Genomic DNA, 25,206 nt, shown 5'->3' with positions numbered 1-25,206 from the left:
CTCCTTCTCTGCTCTTGACTCATCAGGAGGCAGACTCAGAGGTAGTGGGGGCGGGGGGACAGGGTATGAGACTCAGACTGACCTGGATTTGAATGCTAGTTTATTTTCTTTGGCTTTAAAATGGAAGCTTATCTACCTTATGGGGTTATTGTGATAATTAAAATAAAATTCTGTGAAACTCATGATGGAGGGCAAGCACTCAAGGTGGGGGAGCGGTGTAGAGCCAAACCACACAAGTGCCTTTAAAGCATCTGTTTGGACATGGCTTATGCTACATCTGCTCACATTCTACTGGACAAAAAGTCACATGGCTGTGCCTACAGTCAGTGGGGTAGAAAGTATATTCTGCCTACCAAGAACAGTGCAAGGGTGGGGAGGGAACAAATAATTGGAACAAATAATTGTCACTGGTGGTGGTGTTAAGTTGATTCTGACTCACAGAGACCCCCTGAGACAGAGTAGAACTGTCCCACTGGGTTTTCTTGGCTGTAATCTTTACGGAAGCAGATCGCCAGGTCTTTCTCCCTTGGAGCCTCTGGGTGGGTTCAAACCACCAACCTTCGGGTTAGCAGCTGAGCGCTTAACCATTGCACTACCAGGGCTCCTTGGAACAAATAATACAATCTGTTAACTGGGTTAAATCATTCAACAAATGTATCAAATTACAGGGTCTTTAGGGGTCTGCAAACTGGTTGCTGTTGAGTCGATTCTGGCTCATAGCAACCCTATAGGACAGAGTAGAACTGCTCCATAGGGTTTCCAAGGAGTGGCTGGTAGATTTGAACTAGCAACATTTTGGTAGCAGCCAAGCCCTTAACCACTGCACTACCAGGGCTCCTTAGGGGTCTGTAGGAGAGGGCTTTATATTAGTTGAGGAGACTAATGACTAAATAGGAAATTCTCAGATAATGTGATATGATTCCCCTGGGTGCTGTGACTGTAGTAAGAACAGGAAAAAGTTTCCAGAGGCAGTGATAGCTGAGCTGAGTCCTAAAGGATGAGTAGGAGTTACCAGGGAAAGATTGGATGGAGGGAAGGGAAATTTGCAGAGGGAACAGCATGTGCAGAGGCCAAGAATTAATGGAACACATGATGTTTTCTGGCAACTACAAATACTTTTGTATGGTTGGAGCATTTAGTGATACAGGAGGAAGGGGGAGGAGTGGCCCAATCTCAAAGGGGCCTTTGTGTTGTTGAAGGCTTGTTGTTGTTTTTGTGTGCCATCGAGTAGATTCCAACTCATAACAACCCTATAGGACAGAGTAGAACTGCCTTGTAGGTTTTCCTAAGCTATAATCTTTATGGGAGCAGATTGCCAGGTCTTTTCTTCCACGGAGCTGCTGGTGGGTTCGAACTGCCAATCTTTCCATTAGCAGCCGAGTGCTTTAACTATTGCACCACTAGGGCTCCTTCTTGAAGGCTAGGGGGAGTCTTTAAAGGGTCAGAGCAAGGTAGTGCCATGATCAGATGTGCATTTTAGAAAGATCATTTGGACCTCAGTGTGGAGAGCAGATTAGACATGGGCAAAACCTGCAGCAGAATCCAGCTAGGACACCCTTGCAGAAAGAGAGGCAAGACATGATGAGAGCCTGAACACACATGGTGCAGTGCAGCGGGGAGGGAGAAGTGGACAGAGTGACCAGAGATGGAGGAAGTAGGACTGACTCAGTTGGACATGGGATTGAAGGGGAAGGACGGTTAAAAATGCCAGGTTTCTGACTTGGGTTGATGTGGATGTATTTCATGGACATGGACTAATGCAGGAGGGGAAACATGTAAGGGAAGACAATGTTAAAAAAAAAAAAAGTTTAGTTTTTGGCATTATATTAAAGTATAGGCTAAGCTGCTGTAACAAAGAGACCCCAAAATATAGTAACTCTCACAAAATAGTTTATTTCTCTCTCCTGTAATAGCCCAGTTGTCAACAGTCCAGCTCTAGTGAGGGTAAGTCTGCCATTGCTAACGTGTGGCTCCCAAGACTGCTCCAGTCATAGCCATTTCTCAGCCAGTAGAAGAAAGGAAAGCAGAGGTCCAGGGAAAGCATCTTGTCTATACAGCAGTGATGCAGAAGTTGGCACACATCATTTCTCCTCACATCCCACTGTCCTGAAGTTAGTCGCATGGCCACGGTTAGCTACAAGAGAAGCTATGAAATGAATGTAGTCCTTGGCTGGCTTGGCTGGCCAAATTAAAACTCAGGAAGTTCTATTCCTAAAAGGAAGAAGGGGATGGTAAGCATCTTCATCTCCACAGTAATGAGTCTGAGGTGCTTGTGGAACATCCAGCTGGACAGTGAAGTTGTATATTTGGGTCCAGAGCTCAGAATAGAGGTCTAGACTGGAAATACAGGTAACAAATAAAGTTTGGTAAGAGCCTTCTTACAGGAGTTTTCTCTGTCCAAATGGCAGGTCCATCCCAGAAGTCTGACCTGTTTGAACCAGGGCAGTTTCCAAAGTGTCTTTGCCCTGCAGAGTAGAAACTGATCTCTTTTAGCACTGCTTTGGTCCCTTTGGAATGGGACATGAGCCAGCTAGACATCACCCATGAGCTCATTTCAGATCTCTAGCAGACCAGGTGAATCAGAGAGAAGGGAGATATGCTTCTGGCTCTTATCTGCACAGTAGTGGCAGAGAATGGGAAAGCATGGCTCAGTTGGACACACAGAACATATGCTTAATGAATGGCAAACTCTGTGTGCACAAGCACCGGAGTTTTTTGCAGCAAATAATAATTGAGCCATGAGCAAAGACTACCTGGGCAATGGCAACATTGGCATTTACCATAGCCACGTAGAAAAGGGGGACATGCTTGCTGCCTTTGGGACTTTGGAGGAAAACATACAAGAGTACTGTCATGTTGTTTATTCTCAGAATGGTACCTCGGTCATCCTAACCCTAAAAGTAGATTGAGCAATCAGGTACCATGGTAGCAAACAAGAGAAACTGATTCTGGCCAATTTAATCAGGAAAGGAATTTATTGGAAGGAAGTTGATTAACTCACAGAATCAATAGAGAACCAGGCTCAGAAAACTGGCAGATACCAAGGGAATGGCTACTTCGTTGTTGTTTTTTTTTTTAACTCAAGTATATGAGGACGATGAATGGTTCCTATTTCTGGAAAAAAAAAAAATCAAGCCACATTTCTTTGGCTTTGTATTTTGAGCCTGTAGGTCAACATTTCCCAAAATGCTTTGCCCCCATTCTAACAATGCTATTGAGGGATGGACAAGCTTTCTTTCCTTGTCTGTACTTTGAACCAAACCTAGAGGCCCAAGGATACCCCCTTTTCATCTCCTACACTTAGAAAGCCTGCCTATCTCTTGTCCCTAAATATTGGGAAAACATGTTAAAATGTGGAGACAAAAGATGAATTTCTTAAAGCAGGTCTAAATTGAAGGCAGGAAAAAGATTTATGTTGGTATGCTGAGTGGAAGAAAAACCTTAGGAATCTGAAGGCCAAGATACGCTGGTGAGTTCTACAGTCTAATCCTGCTTCTGGGATTTAAAGAATTAGGGATGCTTGTCTCTAACGATGATAATTTTCCATGACCTTTATCAGCAATCTCCATTTCTCTAAAATGGGACTGTGCTTATATATCTGCCTCTCAGAGATGCTGGCAGGCATAGCTTGCAACTAGTGGGGAATAGGGACTTGCTTTGAAAAAAATGAAAGTGCTAAAATAAGAACAGCATCGCTTTAGATACTGGTTTTGTTATTCTCTCAAGAACACAATTTGTCATATATAGAATCCTTTTCTTTGCATGAGAATTGGGGCAGGACCTTATTTTGTCACATGCAGAGAAGCATTGTTTGCACGGATCTGATCTTCCCTGGCTCCGTGACTACCAGTAGTTACCCCACAGCTGAGGTGGGGGCTGCTGCTCTGAGCTGCCACTCAGCACTCTACCTTCAGGTGGCTTTTCCTATTTATGGGCCAGAATTCATTCTCTGCACTGGGTACCTTCTGCTAAGAAGGTCCCCTCAGGTCTTAAGAGCTTGCTAGTGGCCACCTAAGGTACTTCTATTGGTCCCATCCCATCCAAAGCAAAGGAGAATGAAGAAAACCGAAGACACAAGGGAAATATTAGTCCAAAGGACTAATGGACGACATGAACCACAGCCTCCACCAGACTGAGCCCAGAAGAACTGATGGTGCCCGGCTACCACCACCAACCACTGTGACAGGGATCACAATAGAGGGCCCCGGACAGAGTGGGAGAAAAATATAGAACAAAATTCATATTTACACACACAAAAAAGACCAGACTTGCTGGTCTAACAGAGACTGGAAGAACGCCCAAGACTATGGCCCCCGGACACCCTTTTAACTCAGAACTGAAGCCTCCCGAAGTTTACCCTTCAGCCAAAGATTAGATGGGTCTATAAAACAAATAATAACACACGCGGGGAATGTGCTTCTTAGTTCAGTCATGCATAGGAGACCAAAAGGGCAACCCTAGCCCAAAAGCAATAATGAGAAGGCAGGAAGGGACAGGAAGAATGGATGGATGGAAATGGGGAATTGGGGTGTGGAAGGGGAGAGTGTTGACACATCACAGGGATTGTAACCAATGTCATAAAACAGTTTGTATATAAATTGTTGTATGAGAAACTAATTTGCTCTGTAAAGTTTTACCTAAAGCACAATAAAAAAAAAAAAAAAAGAAAGAAAAAGAAATTCCCCTTAGACTTACTCATTTGTTTGTTTGTTCAATCGTTCATTCATCTGTCTATTCATTCCACAGACGTATTTTGAGCTTCAACTCTATTCTGTGGCTTTGCAGTACTCTGAGGATACAAAGTCAACTAACTTCCGGTCCCTGCCCTCAGGGGCGTTGTAGTTAGAAATCAAGTTTATATCGAATTTCTCAAGATCAGAGCCTAGTTATTTAAATCTGTTTTAACAGCACTTAGCATAGTGTTTTAAAATATGTTTTTGACTAAATTTGAATTAGGTAGTCAAGGGCTGTTTTCCTGGGGGTCAGGGGCACCATAAAGACTGAAAGAATGATCTGGTGGTCTAAAATGATGACTCCCTCTTCTGCAGATGTAGAAAACCCCCTGTGATCTGCAACATGCCATCTAGTGCTTCTTTCAGTAAGGACCCCCTTTTTTATTTAGGAGTTCTAATTTTCACAGGTGTGTTCCATATGGTAGAATTCCTTACCTTGCTTCATTTCTTTTGCTCTCTTCCTGAAGCTGCCTCTCGCCAGATTTCTGGAACAGCTGCTTTAGTTTGTAGGACAAACTCGCACACACTCTTTCTGCACCGCTGTACTTTTCTTTATAAGGGCTTTGACCTTCAAGTCCCCTATGGTGTCACTAGTGCCTGGACTCAGAGTCCCAGCCTTCCTGTAGTGCCGGGAGTTCATGTGTGTGCACAGCCCACGCTCAGTGCTTCTCTCTGTCTGCTCCGAGGAGCTCCTTCAGGTATTCGCCATGGTGTTTCTCCAGATGGGGAGAATTACATTTATAACCAGAGATGTAAAATACTTCAGTATGGCTGGAGTATGCTTGAGGCCACATAGTGGACAAGGCTTTATATGCCATAAAATCCAAGGGATTTGGATTTTATCCTGGAATAGGGAATCAGTGGAAGCCTTAAAGCCGGGGACTGACATGAATGCCTATGTGCTTTAAAAAGAATACTCTGGAAAAAACGTGGAGAGTGGATTAGGCTGGAGGTAGAGAGACCACTTAGAAGGCTATTATAAAATCCAGGAGGTAATAAGGACCTGTGTAAAGAGGTAGTTAAGAACTTTGGAGCCAGTCAGCCTGGATTCCAGTCGGTCACCTGCTAACCTGAAAATGTTAGGCAAGTTACATACATTCTCTGAGAGTCATTTTGTCATATATAAAATGGCTATAATAAACAGACAAACAAAACAAACAAACCAGTTGCTGTCAAGTGGATTCCAACTCATGGTGACCCCATGTGTTTCAGAGTAGAGCTGTGCTCCATTGGGCTTTCAAGGCTGTGATCTTTTGGAAGCAGCTTGTTGGGTCTTTCAAGGCACTTCTGAGTGGATTCAAACCACCAACCTTTTGGTTAGTAGTTGAGCGCTTATCTGTTTGCACTACCCAGGGAGTTTGGTGTAATAATAATGCCTACTTTATAGGATTTTTGAGAGAATTAAGATACTAGATAAAAAGTGCTTAGCATAATCTCTGGCACATAGTAAACATTTAATAACTATTACCTAGTACCAAGAATAGGAACCTGTTTTAAGAAAGTGATAGTGGGAATAGAGAAAGGACAAATTTCAGAGATATTTAGACTTAGTGACCAGATGAACATAGCTAGGGACAGAGAGGAAATTGTCAAGACTGGCTTAAGATTTCTATCTGGGGCTATAGGACAGGTAGTATATTGGCAATAGAGCTAGGAATAGAGGAAGGATTGGCTTATAAGCAAGAGTTGGAGTGGAGAAAGAAGAGATGATGAATGAGGTTTAGACATGTTTAACATGAGGTATCTGTTAAACATGCAGATGAGGTTCAAGGGAGTTGAGAGCCTGAGACATAACTGGTAGCTGGAACCATGGGAATGAATAAGATTTCTTAGATCAAATGCACAGATCAACACTACAAAGAGGCTGATAAATTTTGATTTATTTACCTGGCATTGGAAGTTATATATACTTATACCAGCCTGTATAGACTCTAGCATAAGAAGTACTATATTTTTGACATTTGAAATGGTGAAATTGGGAAAAACAAAAACCCAATCCAAAGAGGTAAGTTTCCATACGTATGTCAGTTTGTCATAATGTGGTGGCTTGTTTGTTGCTGTGATGTTGGAAGCTATGCCACCAGTATTTCAAATACCAGCAGGGTTGCCCATGGTGGACAGGTTGCAGCTGAGCTTCCAGACTAAGACAGACTAGGAACAAGGACCTGGCAGACTGCTTCTGAAAAAAATTAGGCAGTGAAAACCTTATGAATAGCAGTGGAACACTGTCTGATATAGTGCCAGAAGATGAGCCCCTCGGGTTGGAAGGCACTCAGAATACAACTGGGGGAGCACTGCCTCCTCAAAGTAGAGTTGACCTTAATGACGTGGATGGAGTCAAGCTTTCGGAAGCGATCCACATTTGTGCCCATTCCAAAGAAAGGTGATCCAACAGAATGTGGAAATTTCTGAACAATATCATTAACATCACACACAAGTAAAATTTTGCTGAAGATCATTCAAAAGAGGTTGCAGCAGTACATCGACAGGGAACTGCCAGAAATTCAAGCCAGATTCAGAAGAGAATGTGGAGCAAGGGATATCATCACTGATGTCAAATGGATCTTGGCCAAAAGCAGAGAATACAAGAAAGAAGTTTACCTGTGTTTTATTGACTATGTAAAGGCATTCGACTGTGTGGATCATAAAAAATTATGGATAACATTGTGAAGAATGGGAATTTCAGAACACTTAATTGTGCTCATGATGAACCTGTACTTAGACCAAGAGGCAGTTGTTTGAACAGAATGAGGGGATACTGCGTGGTTTAAAGTCAAGAAAGATGTGATCAGGGTTTTATCCTTTCACCATACCTATTCAATCTGTATGCTGAGCAAATAATCTGAGAAGCTGGACTATATGAAGAAAAATGGAGCATTAGGATTGGAGCAAGACTCATTAACAACCTGCTATGCAGATGACACAACCTTGCTTGCTGAAAGTGAAGAGGACTTGAAGCACTTACTGATGAAGATCAAAGACTACAGCCTTCAGTATGGATTATACCTCAACATAAAGAGAACAGAAATCCTCACAACTGGACCAACAAGCAACATCATGATAAATGGAGGAAAGATTGAAGTTGTCAAGGATTTCATTCTACTTGGATCCACAGTCAATACCCATGGAAGCAGCAGTCAGGAAATCAAACGACGCATTGCACTGGGCAAATCTGCTGCAAAAGACATCTTTAAAGTGTTAAAAAGCAGAGATGTCACTTCGAGGATTAAGGTGCACCTGACCCAAGCTATGGTGTTTTCAGTCACCTCATATGCATGCGAAAGCTGAACAGTGACTAAGGAAGACCAAAGAAGTATTGATGCTTTTGAATTATGGTGTTGGCAAAGAATATTGAATATACCATGGGCTGCCAGAAGAACGAACAAATCTGTCTTGGAAGAAGTACAGCCAGAATGCTTCTTAGAGGCAAGGATGGTGAGACTTTGTCTCACATACTTTGGACGTGTTATCAGGAGGGATCAGTCCCTGGAGAAGGAAATCATGCTTGGTAAAGTAGAGGGTCATTGACAAAGAGGAAGACCCTCAATGAGATGGATTGACACAGTAGCTGCAACAACAAGCTCAAGCATAACAATGATTGTGAGGATGATGCAGGACTGGGCAGTGTTTTGTTCTGTTACACATAGGGTCTTTATGAGTTGGAACTGACTCCATGGCACCTAACAACAACAACAAGAGATAAGGAGCCAAAGGAAGGATATTCCCAGGTCAAATCTTAGTGCCCATGGGGGATGACAATCCTGGTCCCCAGCCCATTCAGCTACCATTTCTGAGGGGCCTGTTCTGGAGGGTGGCTCCTATGAGAGGTACTATTTGAAGTTGGGTAGGTAGCATCTTGCAGATTTGGGTCAGCCACGCATGAGGGGCATAAAAAGCAAAACCCAATCCACAGGAGAAGGGGTTGGTATTAAGGTCCCAGGCAAACAGAGTAGAGTTCAGGACAAGGCTTCAGTCCCAGCAGGGCAACTGGATTGTAAATCAGGACACAAAGATGAAAAGCCAGTACAAGGCACCTGGGATCCCGCGTTTGCACCAGAAGAGTAATTCTAGACCCCACCTTCTAGTAGGAATGCTTTCCTAATATGCTCGGTCAGGGTAGACTCAGGAATTGGGTGGCATTCATCCTATAGTTTGAAGCCTCTGAAGCAGGGATTGGCATTTTCAAATTTATCTCTAACTCTTCACTCTCGTGGTCTTCAAATCCAACAAACTGACATTTCCTTGGAATCTCTAGTCCAGTCCTCTCCATCTATCTAGATCTATCCTTAGCCCAGAGTCTCAGGGTTCCAAGTATGCCTGTATATGTACACATGCCTATGCGTGTGCAAACACACACATGCACATGTACTCTGTCTTTCTGACTTGCAGGAGGTTCACTGGTGATTGTGCAATGACGAGCACACCACACACTGTCACTGTTGAACTACTAATTACATATTCCAGCATTCCCAGGCAGTTTCTGTCTATTCTTCCCTATACACACTCAGTGTCTCACACCCTGATATCTGTGCTCACCTAGCTCCAGGTTCATAGCTTCACAGAAGTCAACAGACTGTTCTTGGCAGCAACAAGTAGCTACATTTACTGAGTGCTTACTATATACAAGGTGTTATCCTAAGTACTTAGGAGGAAATCTCTTTTAACTCTCAAACAACTCCAAAAAGTAGTTACTATTATTCTGCTTTTACCAGTGAGAAAACTGAAACTTGTAAGAGTTGAGTAATTTTCCTGAGGTCATGCAGCAAAGATATGGTAGAGTTTAGTTTCTTATTTAGGACCAACTCCAAAATCCATGCCTTCAACTATTGTGCTTTAAAAAGGCAGATGTTTCTGAGAATGTATTCCTTATTCCTTGGAGCTTAAGTTTATATGTATGTCATGGAAGAAGCTGAGAACTGACTAACCTCTATTAATAACGGACTAAGGGAGTCCAGTGGCTTGCCCAAGTGGCTAATCTCATTTTAACAGGGAACAGAGCTGGGAAGGAGATTATTCTTAGTAATCATCTAATGTACAAAACCCCATGTTTAAGTCTCAAAAAAAGAAAGAAAAACCACAACACTTTCGTGTAGTACCTGCCTTCTTTGCTGGTTTAATTTATCCTAGAAAGGCTAGGAAGTGTGGTTTCCTAAGCAGAGCCTGAATAGGTAGCTGAGCAGAAAAGGTGGTATGGTCAAGAATACAGCATTATACTAGGAACAATGCCTGTGCCTTCCCAACCTCAACTACTACTAATTGAATTCCCTTCTCTCTGTCCCATTTTTGTTACCTAGAAGATAGGAGTGAGAATAAGGATTTGAAGAATTACAATTAATTTAAAAAATTAATGCAATAGAATTTAAGGAGAGGCCACAAAGAAGAAATTTATTTCCCTAATCTAGCTGTGTGAGTCGGGGAGAACGGAATTAGCCACATCAACATTTGGGGGAAGTGAAGGGGCCTGGCCAGAAGTAGTGGTGCCTGGGAACTGGGTGTTCTTCAGTGAACTTTCGGATGGGCATTATTTCCCCTTGATGATGGGACTGATCTACATAATCTGGCTGTAGTCAAGCCTGTTGATGGTGGATGGTCTTTAGGATTCAGGAGCCTCAGAATGGGAGGTGAGGGGAAAAGCAGAAAAGATGAGGGAGGATTAACATTTGAGACTCTACTCTCTACCAGTGACTGTAGTCTACTCTAGTCTATTCTCTGTAGATGCCCAGTAAGATGTCTGTTAACAGCCTTGTGGATAAGGATTATGATGCTCATTTTATGGGTGAGGAAAATGAGTCTCAGAGAGCCTAGAGGCTTCATTAAAGCTTCATAGCTAGTATGTGACCAGATGAGATTCAAAGCCCTGCCTATTTGAGGCCAAAGCTATTTTACTATGCCATGCTACTATAGCTTCAACCAGTTTCCTCTGCAAAGCCCTAGAAATTCCCATATTAATCGTCATTCATTTGCTCACCCATTCCTTCATTCATCCCACAGATAGCTATTGGGCACATGGTAGGTCCATAACACTCTGCTGATAAATCTCAGATACTGTTGCATTCACTTCTAAATTCCACAGAATGCAGAAAACCTTTTCCTCCAAACAGGAATTAGAACCTGATTTTTCATAAGAAGAGTCTCAAAGAAGAGAGACACTGGTCTGGAAATCAGAAGACCTGAGGACAAATGTGGTATCTTGCCCTGGTGGCACAGTGATTAAGAGCTACAGCTGCTAACCGAAAGGCTGGCAGTTCAAATCCACCAGCCGCTCCTTGGAAATTCTATGGGGTAGTTCTATTCTGTCCTATAGGGTTGCTATGAGTCAGAATCGACTCAGTGGCAACGGGCTTGTTTTGGTCCTTGACACGGGTGCTTTAGTAAAGAGGCAGATTCATAAATAAGTGTATGTTAGAGCTGTGAGAAGGAGCCCTGGTGGCACAACAGCTAAATGCTCTGCTGCTAACAGAAAGGTTGGCAGTTTAAACCCACACAGCGGCTCTGTGGAAGAAAGACTTGGCCATCAGCTCCCATAAAGATTACAGCCTAGAAAACCCCACACGGCAGTTCTGCTCTGTCACATGGGGTTGCTATGAGTTGAAAATCGACTTTATGGCACCAAACAACAACAACGACCGAGCTGAGAGAGTGTGTTTGCTCTGCAGGATGTTATTGTGAGCATCGGCACTAATGAAGGACAGGAGATGCTCCAAGGAAAGTAGTCCTTTCTTGCATGTCCCAAGTCTACCCTGTGATTCTAGAGGGAACTCTCTTTCTCAAGCTACCTGATTTGCAGGCTCTTGGACTCAATTCAGAACCTCTCTATCATTTCTTTCTATTCAGGTCCTTTTTTTCTTCCTCTTATCCTAATTTTATTTCTTCTTCTAACCTCAAATTAATCCAAAAACTCTTGACTCTCCCATTCATGAAGGAAGTTACGTCCTCTTTGCTTGGAATTTCTAGATCTTACCATTGAGTTCTTATAGGTCCTTGGCCTCTCAAACATTCCCTGGTCATCCATTCACTGAAATTTCCCTCTCTTTCTTGGACATCAAACCTAGGTTTGGCTTCTTTTACCACTTAAATTTCTCATGTGCTCTATAGTCTTTTTTTCTTTCTTTCTCTCTTTTTTAATTACCCTTCAGAGCTTTTGCACATAGTCTACTGCTTTTGATCTGAAGTTTTCCATTTTTCCCAAAGCCTTCTTTTCCCCTTCATCTCTGTCCCCTTTGCTTGGTCACCAGCTCGAAGGGAAGTCACTTCCTCCTGAAGTCATACTTCCTGGCTTCATTGTAATTATTTATCAAATATTTGCTGAGAACCTTTGTGCTTGACAAGCCAGGACAGTAAGATAAGACACAGACTTTGCCTGACAAGTCTGATAGGGGTGGCAGACATGGAAATAAATATTTAAAAAAATTATTATAAGAAATGTCTAGAAGAGAATGCTTTGTATGCTGATGGCACAAAGGAGGAAGTGATAAACTCTGATTGACTGGTCAGGGGAGGCTTTACAAGAAGCCTCTGAACTGGGTTTTGGAACATGGAAGAGTTTCCCAGGGAAAGAAGTGAGGAAAAAGCATTCCAGAAATAGGGATCTTCATGTGCAAAGACCCAGAGGTGTGAAATAGCATGCACCACTGGGGAAACTGTTAATTGTTTGGTATTCCTGGAGCTTGGGGTACAAATAGAGATGCTGCAAGAGGTGACACTATGAAGATAAGAGCTAGATGATGGAGCCCTTGGGGGCCTTGCCAAGGGCCTAGAATTCATCTCAGAGGCTGTGGAGGATAAATGAAGGGCTTAATAAGAAGGAGAGCCATAGCAGTCAGATTTGGAAAGATCACCTGAACTATAGTAAGGAGAATGTATGTGATGGGGTAGACTGTGGCAGGGAGACCAGACGAGGTTATTTTTAATACTGTAAGCAAGAAATAAGGAAACAAAAGCAATGGTAGTGGGTTTGAAGACGAGGCGAAAAATATTAAAGATCTTAAGAGATCATGTTGACATGACTTAGTGACTGATTGGATATGGGGAGTGAGGAGGTTTCTGGACATGGCAGCCAGATGGATACTGATGCCATTAATTGTGATGGAGAAAATTGAAGGAGGAACAAGTTAGGGAGATGAGGTGGAGGAATGACCTCATGCTGTGAGGTGAGGTCAAGGATATGGATACTGTTTGGACATGTTGATTCTGTTTTGCAGCCATGGCTGAAGGTGTTCAGGTCACGGTGCCTGAAAAGAAGAAGGTGGCCATGCTCTTCCAGCCCACTGTGCTTCGCTGCCACTTCTCCACATCCTCCCATCAGCCTGCAGTCGTGCAGTGGAAGTTCAAGTCCTACTGCCAGGATCGCATGGGAGAATCCTTGGGCATGTCCTCTCCCCGGGCACAGTCTCTCAGCAAGAGAAACCTGGAATGGGATCCCTACTTGGATTGTTTAGACAGCAGGAGGACTGTTCGAGTGGTGGCTTCAAAACAGGGCTCTACCGTCACTCTGGGAGATTTCTACAGGGGCAGAGAGATCACTATTGTTCATGGTAAGAATGTCTACTGTTTTGAATCTAGGGAATGGGAGGAGGTTGGTTCCATTTCCCCAGAGACAAGGGGATATCAGCCTCTCACCTCCCAACCCCTCAAGACTTTGATTTGATGAGAGACAGGAGCATCAAGAGACTTAGCAATTTGCTTAGATGGGATGGTGAGGGTGGAAGGTGTGTATCTGGAGAAGACATAGAGATAAGCTTTGGAATTGGTCTTTCAGAGCCTGGCCTTGAGTATCATGTGCTTGTTTTCAGAAATGAGTTGAAATGTGAGAAGTGAAAGTACTTCGTCAGCCAAACATCCTTTGCCTTGACTTCAGCCTTTATGGCTATTCCCCAAGCCCAGAAAGCAGACTTCCCTAAGGAGTTCCTCCTCTGGAAGACGGGATGTGTGTGTACAAGTTGTAGAGCCAGGTAGATGCTGTTGTCAAGACCCAGATAGCTTTGCATCAATTCCACCATTTCTCCTGCTTCTAAAGCTTTGGACCAGAAAAGGTCCTAAGAGGCTGACATGGTCTATTGCATCATCTGAATTTTGAAGCACTCCTGTGAAGTCAGCTCATTTCTAGGACTCCAGAGTTAGTCTAGAATTTATCTGGCACTCAGGTGCATCTGTAGGCCTGGTTCAAAGCCATCTCTGACTCCTAAAACTAGAACTAGACCAGTATCTGGTTGTGCTGTAATTCTCCAGCCTTAGAGATACTAACAATTGCAGTAACAAGTCTGTCACTTTTTTTTGTTTGTTTAAGTAAAGCAAACACCTTTTCAGCCACCTTCCAGGTAAAGAAATAGAACATTGCAGACATCACAGAAGGACTCCCTCCTCTCCTCCCCTTGCACCGTCTGCCCCCCCTAGAGTTCAGTGTTTTCCTGTCAGAGGGCAGAGTTTTAGGACTGGGCCCTTCTTTTTGTGATTACAGATGCAGATCTTCAAATTGGAAAGCTCCTGTGGGGAGACAGTGGGCTCTATTACTGTATTATCACCACCCCTGATGACCTGGAGGGCAAAAATGAGGACTCGGTGGAACTGCTAGTGTTGGGTAAGTGTAAGACCATTTGTGACATTTTCCTCTTAGACTGCCTGTATTGCGTCCTTCTCACTTCTCCTTGTGTGTGTCAGCAGGCTGCATACACAGTCTTTATCTCTTGTATATGCTCTTTCTTGGAGGCTGTGGCCCCCTTTTTAGCATTGCCTTGAATGTTTCTTTTGCCTTCTTAGTTTTCTATCTGTCTTCCACTTTTTCCTTTAGGCCTGATTCTAGAAAAGAATAATGTTGATGCTCAAACCCAAGTGTTTTGATTCCTAGTCTCATCCTCCCTGTATGACACCACACTACCTGTCTATATTAAGAAACAATAGAATGCTCCCCTGCATAAGCCATGTTAAAAAAATGTGGCTGCCGCTTGAGGCCATGGGTCATGATTTTTATTTGGTCCAAGTTTGCTCCATTTCTTAGCGAAACTGCCTACAACCATTGGCCTAGACCCTTACTTCAAAGACATCGTTGTTCTTGTCTCCATTACATACCTCCCCACTGAGCATGACCCACCCTCCTTCCACTCTGTACTTCTGAAGCATCTAAAAATCGCTATGGATGCTTCTCTCAGAAGTTTCAGAAATACCCAAAGACATGTGATTCACAGATATGGGAGGAAAACCACTGATTCAACATTAAACACAAAAACTATATCGAACCACCCTTAAATCTCTTTGATGATTCAGAAGGTAAAAATAATTTATTCTGAAGTTGGAAATACACACAGTGTTTTGGGTGCTTTGAGATGACAGTGACAGGTACCTTGGAAATATTTACACAGACATGTAGGATCATAGGACCATACCAGCAGATAATCACAGAGGGTGGTGGTGCCCAGAAATCTGCCCCCTGAGATTAGACATTAGTCTAGGCTTAGTGGCAAGGACAGGCTGTTTATAACCTGGAACCATGCCAGTGTTTGGACAGGAATAAAGTTCCCTGGAGCAGCTCCCACTGGCAGGAAAAGGACTTCACCATCTCAGGAAGGCTCAAGCAGGGAAGTTATTATTTTAAAATCTAAAAGCAGCTAGCCTCGTTCTTACTCCTTTCTATGCACAGTATGAGGGCCTGACCCCCTCTTTCTGATGTCTCATTTGGTAGCTTGTTTTTTAAGGGCCTTCAAGTAGAAAAAAGGGGAAAAGGGCCCCTGTGGAAATGGGGCCAAGTGGACACTCCTGCTCTCGACTGAGAGTAGAATGAGAGGACGTGAGCCAAGCAGTGTTTAAATCAAAGCTAAGGGAAGACTTTCCTAATGGCACATAACAATTTTTGGAAATTGTCGGTGGTTGAGGGAAATTATAGAAACTTCCTCTCTGATGAGCTTTGAACATGGAACAGGTTCTCTTGCCTAGGATATTAGGATAAACAAGGTAGCTCTTCAGAGTCCTTTCTATGGTTTTGACTTTATTTAAATGATGCAAAGATTACAAAGTTAATTCTCTGTATAGGGTGATGACTCTAATACTGTTTTATTAATATGTATTAGAAAAAAAATGATACATGCTTATTGTAAAAATTTCAAGTAAAACAGGAAAGTACAAAAGAGGAAAGTATCTCCTCAAATCTCACTACCTAGAGATAATTGTATTCTTACGTTTTCGAGAATCTCTGTCTTCTCTTCTCTTGGCTCTGCTCTGCTCTGGGTTAGCTTCATTCTCAGGCACGCTTTGTCTACATGAGCCATACGTGGCCCCCAGCAGGCCCAGGCTTACGTGGTCTTTAGCACCTTCTACCTCAGGAGGATAAAGTGCCTCTTTTCCCATACTTTCAGCAAAAGCCTTGTGGCTGGGGATGGGCTGTGTGTGTAAAGAGGAACGTAGTACACAACCAGCCTCAACCGAACCACATGAACTGAAGGGAAAGGGGTTGCATCCTAAATGAAAATCGAGACGTTGTTTCCAAATGAAAAAGAAATGAATACCAGGCAGGCAAAAACAAACACTGTGAACACTTTGTAGAATTTCTTATAGACATCAATTTCTGTTGCTTTATAGGCCAAATGCTATTCCAGGAGGCCAGAAATGGGTATGTATCCAGCCTACTATGAGTAGGCTGGTTGTATACTGTGAGTAAGCACTCACTTTGGGATTGATTCTTCCCCATAAATGTAATGCCACAGAATTACCTTTGTTTTTCTGTCATGCTTCTGTTTTTCCTTCCATCTCCCCCTGTGACTTACCTAGAAGTACAGGGTATATAACCTAGACAATGGGTGAAGGAACAAGCTGGAAAATAATGCTGGAGGCATGCATGGATTTTTTTTTTTATTTTATGAAGCTTATTCACAATACTGTGCCTGAAATTGTTATTCTGGTCTAAAATAAATCTTTCTGGCCATTAGTATTAAAAAGCCGTTAAGAACATAAGAAATTGGTGAATTCTCGGGAGGAGACATGCAGAACTTGCGCCTGACTTTAGGAATTTTTTGACAGGAGCGTGTTTCCTAAGGCTGTGTGTGTTTCCCAGCCATGTGTCTGCTGCCTCAATTTGAATCCCGTCCCACCTGCCACCCCCTTGACTTTCTTCTTCCTGCTGTTTAGAAAGGCTACTTGTTGCCAAGGCTCCCCTCCCCCTTCTCTTCCTATTTGCCAGCCCCAGCCCTGGTGCTGCTAACCAAGGAGATTTGCCGATTAAAAGGGCCTCAGCTCCCAGAGTTCCCATGGCAACAGCCTCCTTGGAGGTCTTTGTTGCCTGCTAAAACTTTGATCTCTGAGAGTGGCTGCTGCTGTTTCTCTCAAAGATTTACAAACAGAGGAAAAGGGAAAAAGAATTGGGGGAAAGAAAGAAAAAGTTCACTTCTGGCAGAAAAGAGAGAAGGAATTAATTACAGAGCCACACTCTAGCCATAAATCTGGAGGGTACGTCTTTGGAACATCTTCTCGCTTGAGCTGTGCCCACATTTTCATTTGTGGCCTCAATTATGCTTCAGGTGTCCTGGCGCCACATGCAAATGTGGATTTATTCCGAAGGAGGATAGGAAGCATCCTTTCTATCCTAGTAGACACCTGTATCTTCAATTTCCAGGAGAGCTGAGATAACCCCACAGATTCCCATGGAAGGAAAGACAAAAAACAAATGAGGAGTGGACTTTCAGGCCTCTGCCCCTTTTCTCTCAGCTCTCTCCTACTCCTGGCGTGTGCTGCCCCGAGCTTACCTAGATGTTCTATTGGTCTTGTTTTCAAGAACCAGAAAAATGTGTTGAAGGAATGGAGGAGAAAGGGATTATGTGCCAGAAAAGTTAGCCAGGCATCAACTGAATCTGGTTCTGGTTAATGACTGTCAATATGAGGTTAGTGGTTCAGTGGTAGAATTCTCTCTTTCCATGCCAGAGACCTGGGTTTGATTCCTGGCCAATGTACCTCAAGCATAGCTACCACTCATTTGTCAGTGGAGATTTGTGTGTTGCTGTGATGCTAAACAGGTTTCACTGGAGCTTCCACACTAAGACAGACCAGGAAGAAAGGCCTAGCAATCTACTTCCAAAAATCAGACAATGAAAACCCTGCATCTTCCCACCTCCTCCCTCCTCACAGCCTCTCTCCCGATTCTCCATTTTTGGTCACTTGTTGCTCATCACTGTGGGAGGAATCTGCAACTGATCATGGGGATGGCGCAGGACTGGGCAGTGTTTTGTTTCCTTATGCATGACGTCACCATGAGGTGGGGGCCGACTTGACAGCAGCTAAGAACAACTATATGAGGACTGGAGTGGGGGTTGTGGTTCTTCCAAAGACATGGAACTGTAGACTAGTGATCATGCCTTCTACTCTTTGCAAGAAGCTTCCTATGGCCTTCAGACCTCTCTCCTGTACCACATCAACCTTGCTGTTCGATAGGCTCCATGGAGTGGAGTCAGTTTTGTTTCAAGTATGATTTATGTTTAAAGTACGATTTAAATTTAGCCAGTATTTTCGCATATTAACTATGTCCCTAGCACAGTGAGGATACAAAATAAATAAATGACACCGTCTTGTTCTTATAAAAATTACAATTTTTTGTAAACATAAAAATTACATATCTGAAGCAAACAGAGAACAATGCAAGAGAAGAATAAAACTGTACTTGGATGTTAAATATCTAGATCATTGGTTCTCAAGAGGGAGCAATTTTGCCCCCAGGAAACATCTGGCAATATCTGGAGACATTTTTGGTTGTCAAAACTTTGAGGGGTACTATGGCATTTGGAAACCCTGGTGGTGTAGTGGTTAAGAGCTACGGCTGCTAACCAAAAGGTTGGTAGTTCAAATCCACCAAGCGTTCCTTGGAAACACTATGGGGCAGTTCTACTCTGTCCTCTAGGGTCACTGTGAGTCAGAATCTACTTGACACTAATGGGATGGCATTTAGTGAGTAGAGGCCAGGGATGTTGCTAAACATCTTGCAAAGAACAGGACCACCCCTGCTTCTCACTCCTATACCCAACAAAGAATTATCTGGTCTAAAACGTCAGTAGTGCCAAGGCTTAGAAACCCTGATCCTGAGCAAAAGTCAATCTGGATAGTGGATAATGTCACTGTGAATAGCATGGGCTTTGGGGTCAGACAGCCCTGGACCAAGTACAGCAATATGGCCTTAGACAAATTGTCCATGAGCCTTGGTTTCCTTATCTGTAAAAATGGAGGAGGGTTATAAGAGTTACATGGAAGACCTGTTGTGAGGATTAAGTGACACATAATAACTAAATAGTTTCCTTCTCCCACTTCTCCTCCCACCCCCATCTCATTGCTAGTGTGTCCTGCCCTAATCGAGGGAAGCCTCCTTGAGGAATTCTGCTTTTGGAGACTCCTGCTAGAAAACAGATTTTACTTTAGCCAGTTCCATAGGAAGAGGCTTTAATGGACCGTCTGTGAATTGGCAATCCTATTACTAATAGATCCACATTTTCTGAAAGACATCTGTGCTATGCCTTGCCAGTGGTAACCCTAATGAGTCCTGTGGGAATCTTCCCACTAGTGGATTTCAAGGCTTTCTGTCCCAGCATGCTGTATTTTGGTTGCTATATTTTGGTTGCTGGTGGAAGCCCCTGTTTCTCGGGGGATGGCCCTTAGTTAATTACAAGGTACTTACTGCCTAAATACAAGGATTAGGCCACACAGACCATTCAGTGAAGTCTGGCAGGGTTTGGAGAACACGTTAAGACTTGGTTTAGGATCTAAGTGGGCCTGGGGAGACTTTGATAAGGTGACTTTGTAATTTATGGTCCAAACTAGGATATTTTTGAGAGTGAAAAGGGGGGCTCTTAATAATTATGCTAAGACAATGGACATAAACTGGGACTGCCCAGGCAAACTGATATGAATGGTCTCCCCATTTTTAGATGATGACCACATTAAAGATTCTCCTTTTGACTGAAGAGAACAGAAGATTCAGAGGACTTCGGGAGGTCAGGGCAAATTAGTGTCAGCTCACCTTGACCTGCTAAACCCTTGCTGCTAGCTGGCATTTTATTCATGGGGATCTATTGATGTGCATAAGGTCCCTGGGTTGTGCAAATGGTTTGCACTCAACTACTAACCTAAAGGTTGGCGGTTCAAACCCAGTCAGTGGTGCCATGGAAGAAAGGCCTAGCGATCTGCTTCTGTAAAGATTACAGCCAAGAAAACCTGTGGAGCAGCAGTTCTACTCTGTAACACACGGGGTCGCCATGACTTGGCATCAGCTCCATGGAAACTGGTTTGGTTTATGGGTGTGCACATCTCCATTCATCATCTGAACCAAGCAAAACCAAAACCCATTGCCGTTGAGTCATTCCGACTCATTGTGACCCTATAGGGCAGAGTAGAACTTGCCCCACAGGATTTCCAAGGAGCGGCTGGTGAATTGGAACTCTTGACCTTTTGGTTAGCAACCGTAGCTCTTAACCACTGCACCACCAGGGCTCTGAACCAAGCAAAGGGGCTCCTAAAGAGATGGTGGTTTGACGTAATAGTTGTTCACTTGAAAATGTTGCCCTAAGATTTCTGAGGCATAAAGGACATCATTTGTGGCTCTTTGCTGCCCTGGGCTTTTATGAGAACAATGAGGTCCTGAAGGTGTATTTCCCCTTAGTCGCGGAGCCCTGCGCTGTGCCTACATCTTCCCCCTCTGCGCAGCCTCTCTCCGCCTCACTTTTTTGCTTCACTTGTTGCTCATCACTGTGGGAGGAAGCTGGGCCTTTAATTAGTGCGCATTCCTGACGGCCCACCGCCCCCGCCGCAGTTGCCGTGGTTACGCAGGGCGTGAGCCCGAGCAGCTGGGTCAACCGAGCTTCATTGTGGCCCGCCAACCCGCGGCGGCCGCGGTGAAGAGGAGAATCCTGTGGCGGGGGCAGGGGGCGGTGGGGTCTGCGAAGTGGGAGAAAAGTCGGGGCAAGCGGGAGAGTGGGTGTTACCGAGAAATCGGCTCAGCCCCTGGAAAGAAAGAATGGCAGCCCTTGAAAGCCGGTCAGGGGCCAGTCATTGAGTTTTTCTCTAAAGCCAGCTGCTGCTATTCAAGTGTGCAGGTTTGCGTTTACACGGAGCTGGGCCTCCGATTTTGCTGAATTGGCTTCTCATGAGAGGGCTCTGGGAAATCCTCCGTGTCGAGTCTCCTCACACAGAGAGGGCGCTGGCCACGAAGGCGAGGGCGGGAACTCTGACAATCCAAGACTTAGGAGCCGTGTGCCCCTGCATGGCTGCCTGAGACCCCAGACTTTTCCTGGTTAAGTAGTCATTCGTGGTATCTGTATCTAAGTCCAATGGATGGAGCACACTGAACTTAGGAAATCATACTGGGCACCAAGAAACTCAGTTTCCTCCTTCCATTAAATTCCACCCTCCTCCACATCTTTTCTGAGTCAAAACTAGCTGCCTTCTGCATTTTATCTCGGGCCAAGTTAAGCATGGTGTATTACTATTTTGTATCTATTCACTCTCAGGAGGCGAGGAGGAAGTTGGATTACTATATCAAAAAAAAAAAAAAAAAAAAACCCCACTGTGTGGATTCTGACTCATATAGGGATCCGCTGTAACCAAAAAAACCCAAACCCTTTGCAGTCCAGCCCATTCTGACTCATAGTGACCCTATAGGACAGAATAAAACTGCCCCATAGGGTTTAGCCCAGCGGTTAAGCACTGGGCCACCAGGGCTCCCTAGTGACCCAATATGGCACTTTGCAAATACAGAGTACTTTGCAGTAATTTTTTATTATTGTTTATTAGTTTGTAGCAGCATGGTGAATGCTTTTTAATTAGATCATACTGTGTTATGCGTTCAGTAATCTTCTGGTCACAACTTTAAAAAGGTGCTGAGATTTTAGATGATCTTCAACATTTCCTACATCCAGAAATTATACTTTAATTATATAAGTAGAGTAATACTGCCACAGGCACAAACACATTTAAGGACTGCTCACTGCAGATACTAGGAGACTAGAAAGCAATTGCTGCACATTTCTAAATTAAGGTGAACAGATGTTGAAGGGCAGTGAGATAGTGGAAAAAATATTGGAATAGGGATGAGGGGACCCAGGTTCTACTCCTGACTCAATCATTAGCCAGCTGTGTGACCTTAGGAAAGATCCTTAACCTCTGTGGGCTGCAGGATCCTGAAAACATGGAGTGGAATATGGACTAGAAGACATCAGATTTTTTTTTCCAGCTATAAAATCTGATTCTAGAATTCTGGAAATAGAAGAAGTCAGTGCCTTAGGCCAAGCTTATAGTCACTGCCAAAAAGCCCAAAGCACTTATTAATAGTTAATTTCAGATGGTCCAATGTTAATATTAATCGGACCATATGAAATTCACTATTAATTCTATGGGTAAAATATTGAACAATGCAGGAAGCATCAAAAGAAGATGGAATACACAGAGTCACTCTACCAAAAAGAATTGGTCGATGTTCAACCATTTCAGGAGGTAGCATATGATCAAGAACCAATGGTACTGAAGGAAGAGGTCCAAGCTGCCCTGAAGGCATTGGTGAGAAAGGAGGATCCAGGAATTGATGGAATACCAATTGAGATGTTTCCACAAATAGATGCAGTGATGGAAGCGCTTACTCATCTATGCCAGGAAATCTGGAAGACAGCTACTTGGTCAATCAACTGGAAGACATCCATATTTGTGCCCATTCCAAAGAAAGGTGAACCAACAGAATGTTGAAATTATTAAGCAATATCATTAATATCACAGGCCAAGTAAAATTTGCTGAAGATTGTTCAAAAATGGCTGCAGCAGTACATCGACAGGGAACTGCCAGAAGTTCAAGCCAGATTCAGAAGAGAATGTGGAACCAGGGATATCATTGCTGATGTCAGATGGATCTTGGCTGAAAGCAGAGAATACAAGAAAGATATTTATCTATGTTTTATTGACTATGCAAAGGCATTTGACTGTGTGGATCATAACAAATTATGGATAACATTGTGAAGAATGGGAATTCCAGAACACTTAATTGTGCTCATGAGGAACCTGTACATAGACCAAGAGGCAGTCATTGGAACGGAACAAGGAGATACTATGTGGTTTAAAATCAGGAAAGGTGTGTCAGGGTTATATCCTTTCACCATACATATTCAGTTTGTATGCTGAGCAAATAATCTGAGACACTGGACTGTACGAAGAAGAATGTGGCATCAAGATTGAAGGAAGACTCATTAGCAACTTGCGATATGCAGATGACACAGCCTTGCTTGCTGAAAGCCAAGAGGACTTGAGGCACTTACTGATGAAGATCAAAGAAATAGACTTCAGTATGGATTATACCTCAATGTAAAGAAAAAAAAAAAAAGAAATCTTCACAACTGGACCAATAAGCAACATCATGATAAACCCAGAAAAGATTGAAGTGGTCAAGGATTTCCTTTTACTTGGGTCCACAATCAATACCTATGGAAGCAGCAGTCAAGAAATCAAAAGACACATTGCATTGGACAAATCTTCTGCAAAAGACTTCTTTAAAGTGTTAAAAAGCAAAGATGTCACTTTAAGGACTAAGGTGTGCCTACCCCAAGCCATGATGTTTTCAGTAACCTCATATGTATGTGAAAGCTGGACAGTTAATAAAGAAGACCGAAGAAGCATTGATGCCTTTGAATTACAGTGTTGGCGAAGAATATTGAATATACCATGGACTGCCAGAAGAATGAATAAATCTGTCTTGGAAGAAGTACAGCCAGGTTGCTTCTTTAGAAGCAAGGATGGCAAGACTTCATCTCACATATCTTGGACATATTAGCAGGAGGGACCAGTCCCTGGAGAAGGACATCATGCTTGGTAAAGTAGAAGGTCAGTGAAAAAGAGGAAGACCCTCAACGAGATGGATTGACACAGTGGCTGCAACAGTGGGCTCAAGCATAACAACAATCTTGAGGATGGCACAGGACTGGGCAATGTTTTGTTCTGCTGTACATAGGGTCCCTATGAGTCGGAACTGACTCTGCAGCAGCTAACAACAACAAGTATTAGTTATTTTATAAGGAGAATTCACTGTCATAATTATTCTCCTCAAGGACTTTATAATTTAAAGTGAACTAAAATATAGAAGAAACAGAAAAATAAAACACAAGAAATGCTTACTTAATTTACCAGTATACATAAAAGAAGGGGAGGTTATATCCAGATTTGTGATAGATAGTGGTAAACTATATTTATTGAATGCATCGTTGCCATGGGAAAATATAATAAAAACAGAGACATGTGCGCCCTTGGGAAATTTCCAATCTATTTGGGTTTCCAAATAGCTATAGAAACATCTTAACACTTAAAAGTATAGTCACAGAAACAGCTTAACACTTTGAAGGGCCCAGAGAAAGGCATCTGCTCTCCTCAAAGACATAGGATAGAAGCATTTTGGAGAATTAAGAGCTGAGAGAACAGGGGGTGGATTTGGCACATCCCTGAAATGGATCTAGGGCATCTGAGGAAAGCCTGGAAGTGGGATGAAGCCCAGATGTGCATTAAACATAAGAGAGAAGAAGGGCACTGCAAGGAGCTGGGGAAGAAAGGCACCCCTGATTATCCTGAACAGAGGGTTCATTTGTACAGTACATTGGCAAACCGCAGCAGGACTCCAAGTTAATAAGCTTCAAGAAACGAATGGAGACAACTATGCTGTCAGCAGTGGCAACATCATAACTACTGATGAAGCACTATTATCCCCACTTTCGTAAGTTCCAATTCATTAAACAACCCGTCTCTTGTTGCTGAGTGATTCAGTAGCAGATCTGGGATCTGAAAACAAATCTGCCCTAAGTCTAGAACTTCTGTACCTTCCATTGCACTTTACCCACTTTCATGATTGAAAGCTCAAAGTAATAATCAAGGCTTGGATTTAAGTTGTGAGAGTAGAGATAGAAACAACTATTTTGGCTAAAATTTGTATGCATGCTATATCTCTGTAATGGCTGCCCTGAAAATACCCTAACCTGGTGGTTCTCATCTTGGAGGAGGGTGCTTCCATCCCCTTGGATGACAAGATGGCATTTTAGGGTCTTCCAACAATTGGAAGGTGCTCCTGGCATTGAGCGCTAAGTCCAGGGGTGCTAAGTATTCTGCAATATATAGAATGAAAAAAAGAAAAAACAAACCCATTGTTGTCAAGTCAATTCCGACTCATGACGACCCCAGCTGTTACAGAGTAGAACTACTCCACAGGGTTTTCTTCGCTGTAATCTTTATGGAAACAGATCGCTAGGCCTTTTTTTGTGCAGCCACTGGCTGGGTTTGAACTGCTAATCTTTAAGTTAGCAGTTGAGTGCAAACCGCTTGTGCTACCCAGGGACTTCAATACACAGAATAGTGCTACCTGAACGAATGGATTGCTACATGAATGAATGGATAGATGGGTGGATGGGTGGATGGTTTGTTCCTTTATGTTCTTATTAAGACCCTCCTTCCACCTGGGATGGATAGAAGGCACTCTAATGAGCAGAGGATC

The 25,206-nt window shown here is 43.2% G+C and overlaps 1 protein-coding gene across 1 annotated transcript in view; it reads left to right on the top strand.

The window, feature by feature from the left end:
• Positions 1-25,206, top strand: part of ILDR2 (immunoglobulin like domain containing receptor 2) — a 66,133-nt gene that overhangs the window by 5,909 nt on the left and 35,018 nt on the right. The window contains exons 2-3 of the mRNA XM_004385771.1: positions 12,935-13,267; positions 14,191-14,310. Of these exons, the coding sequence (XP_004385828.1) occupies positions 12,935-13,267; positions 14,191-14,310 (453 nt within the window). The remainder of the gene's footprint in view (positions 1-12,934; positions 13,268-14,190; positions 14,311-25,206) is intronic.

This window comes from Trichechus manatus, unplaced genomic scaffold (genome assembly GCF_000243295.1).
Source record: "Trichechus manatus latirostris isolate Lorelei unplaced genomic scaffold, TriManLat1.0 scaffold00145, whole genome shotgun sequence".
Classification (NCBI taxonomy): domain Eukaryota; kingdom Metazoa; phylum Chordata; class Mammalia; order Sirenia; family Trichechidae; genus Trichechus; species Trichechus manatus.
This window is presented reverse-complemented; position numbering and strand designations above follow the sequence as displayed.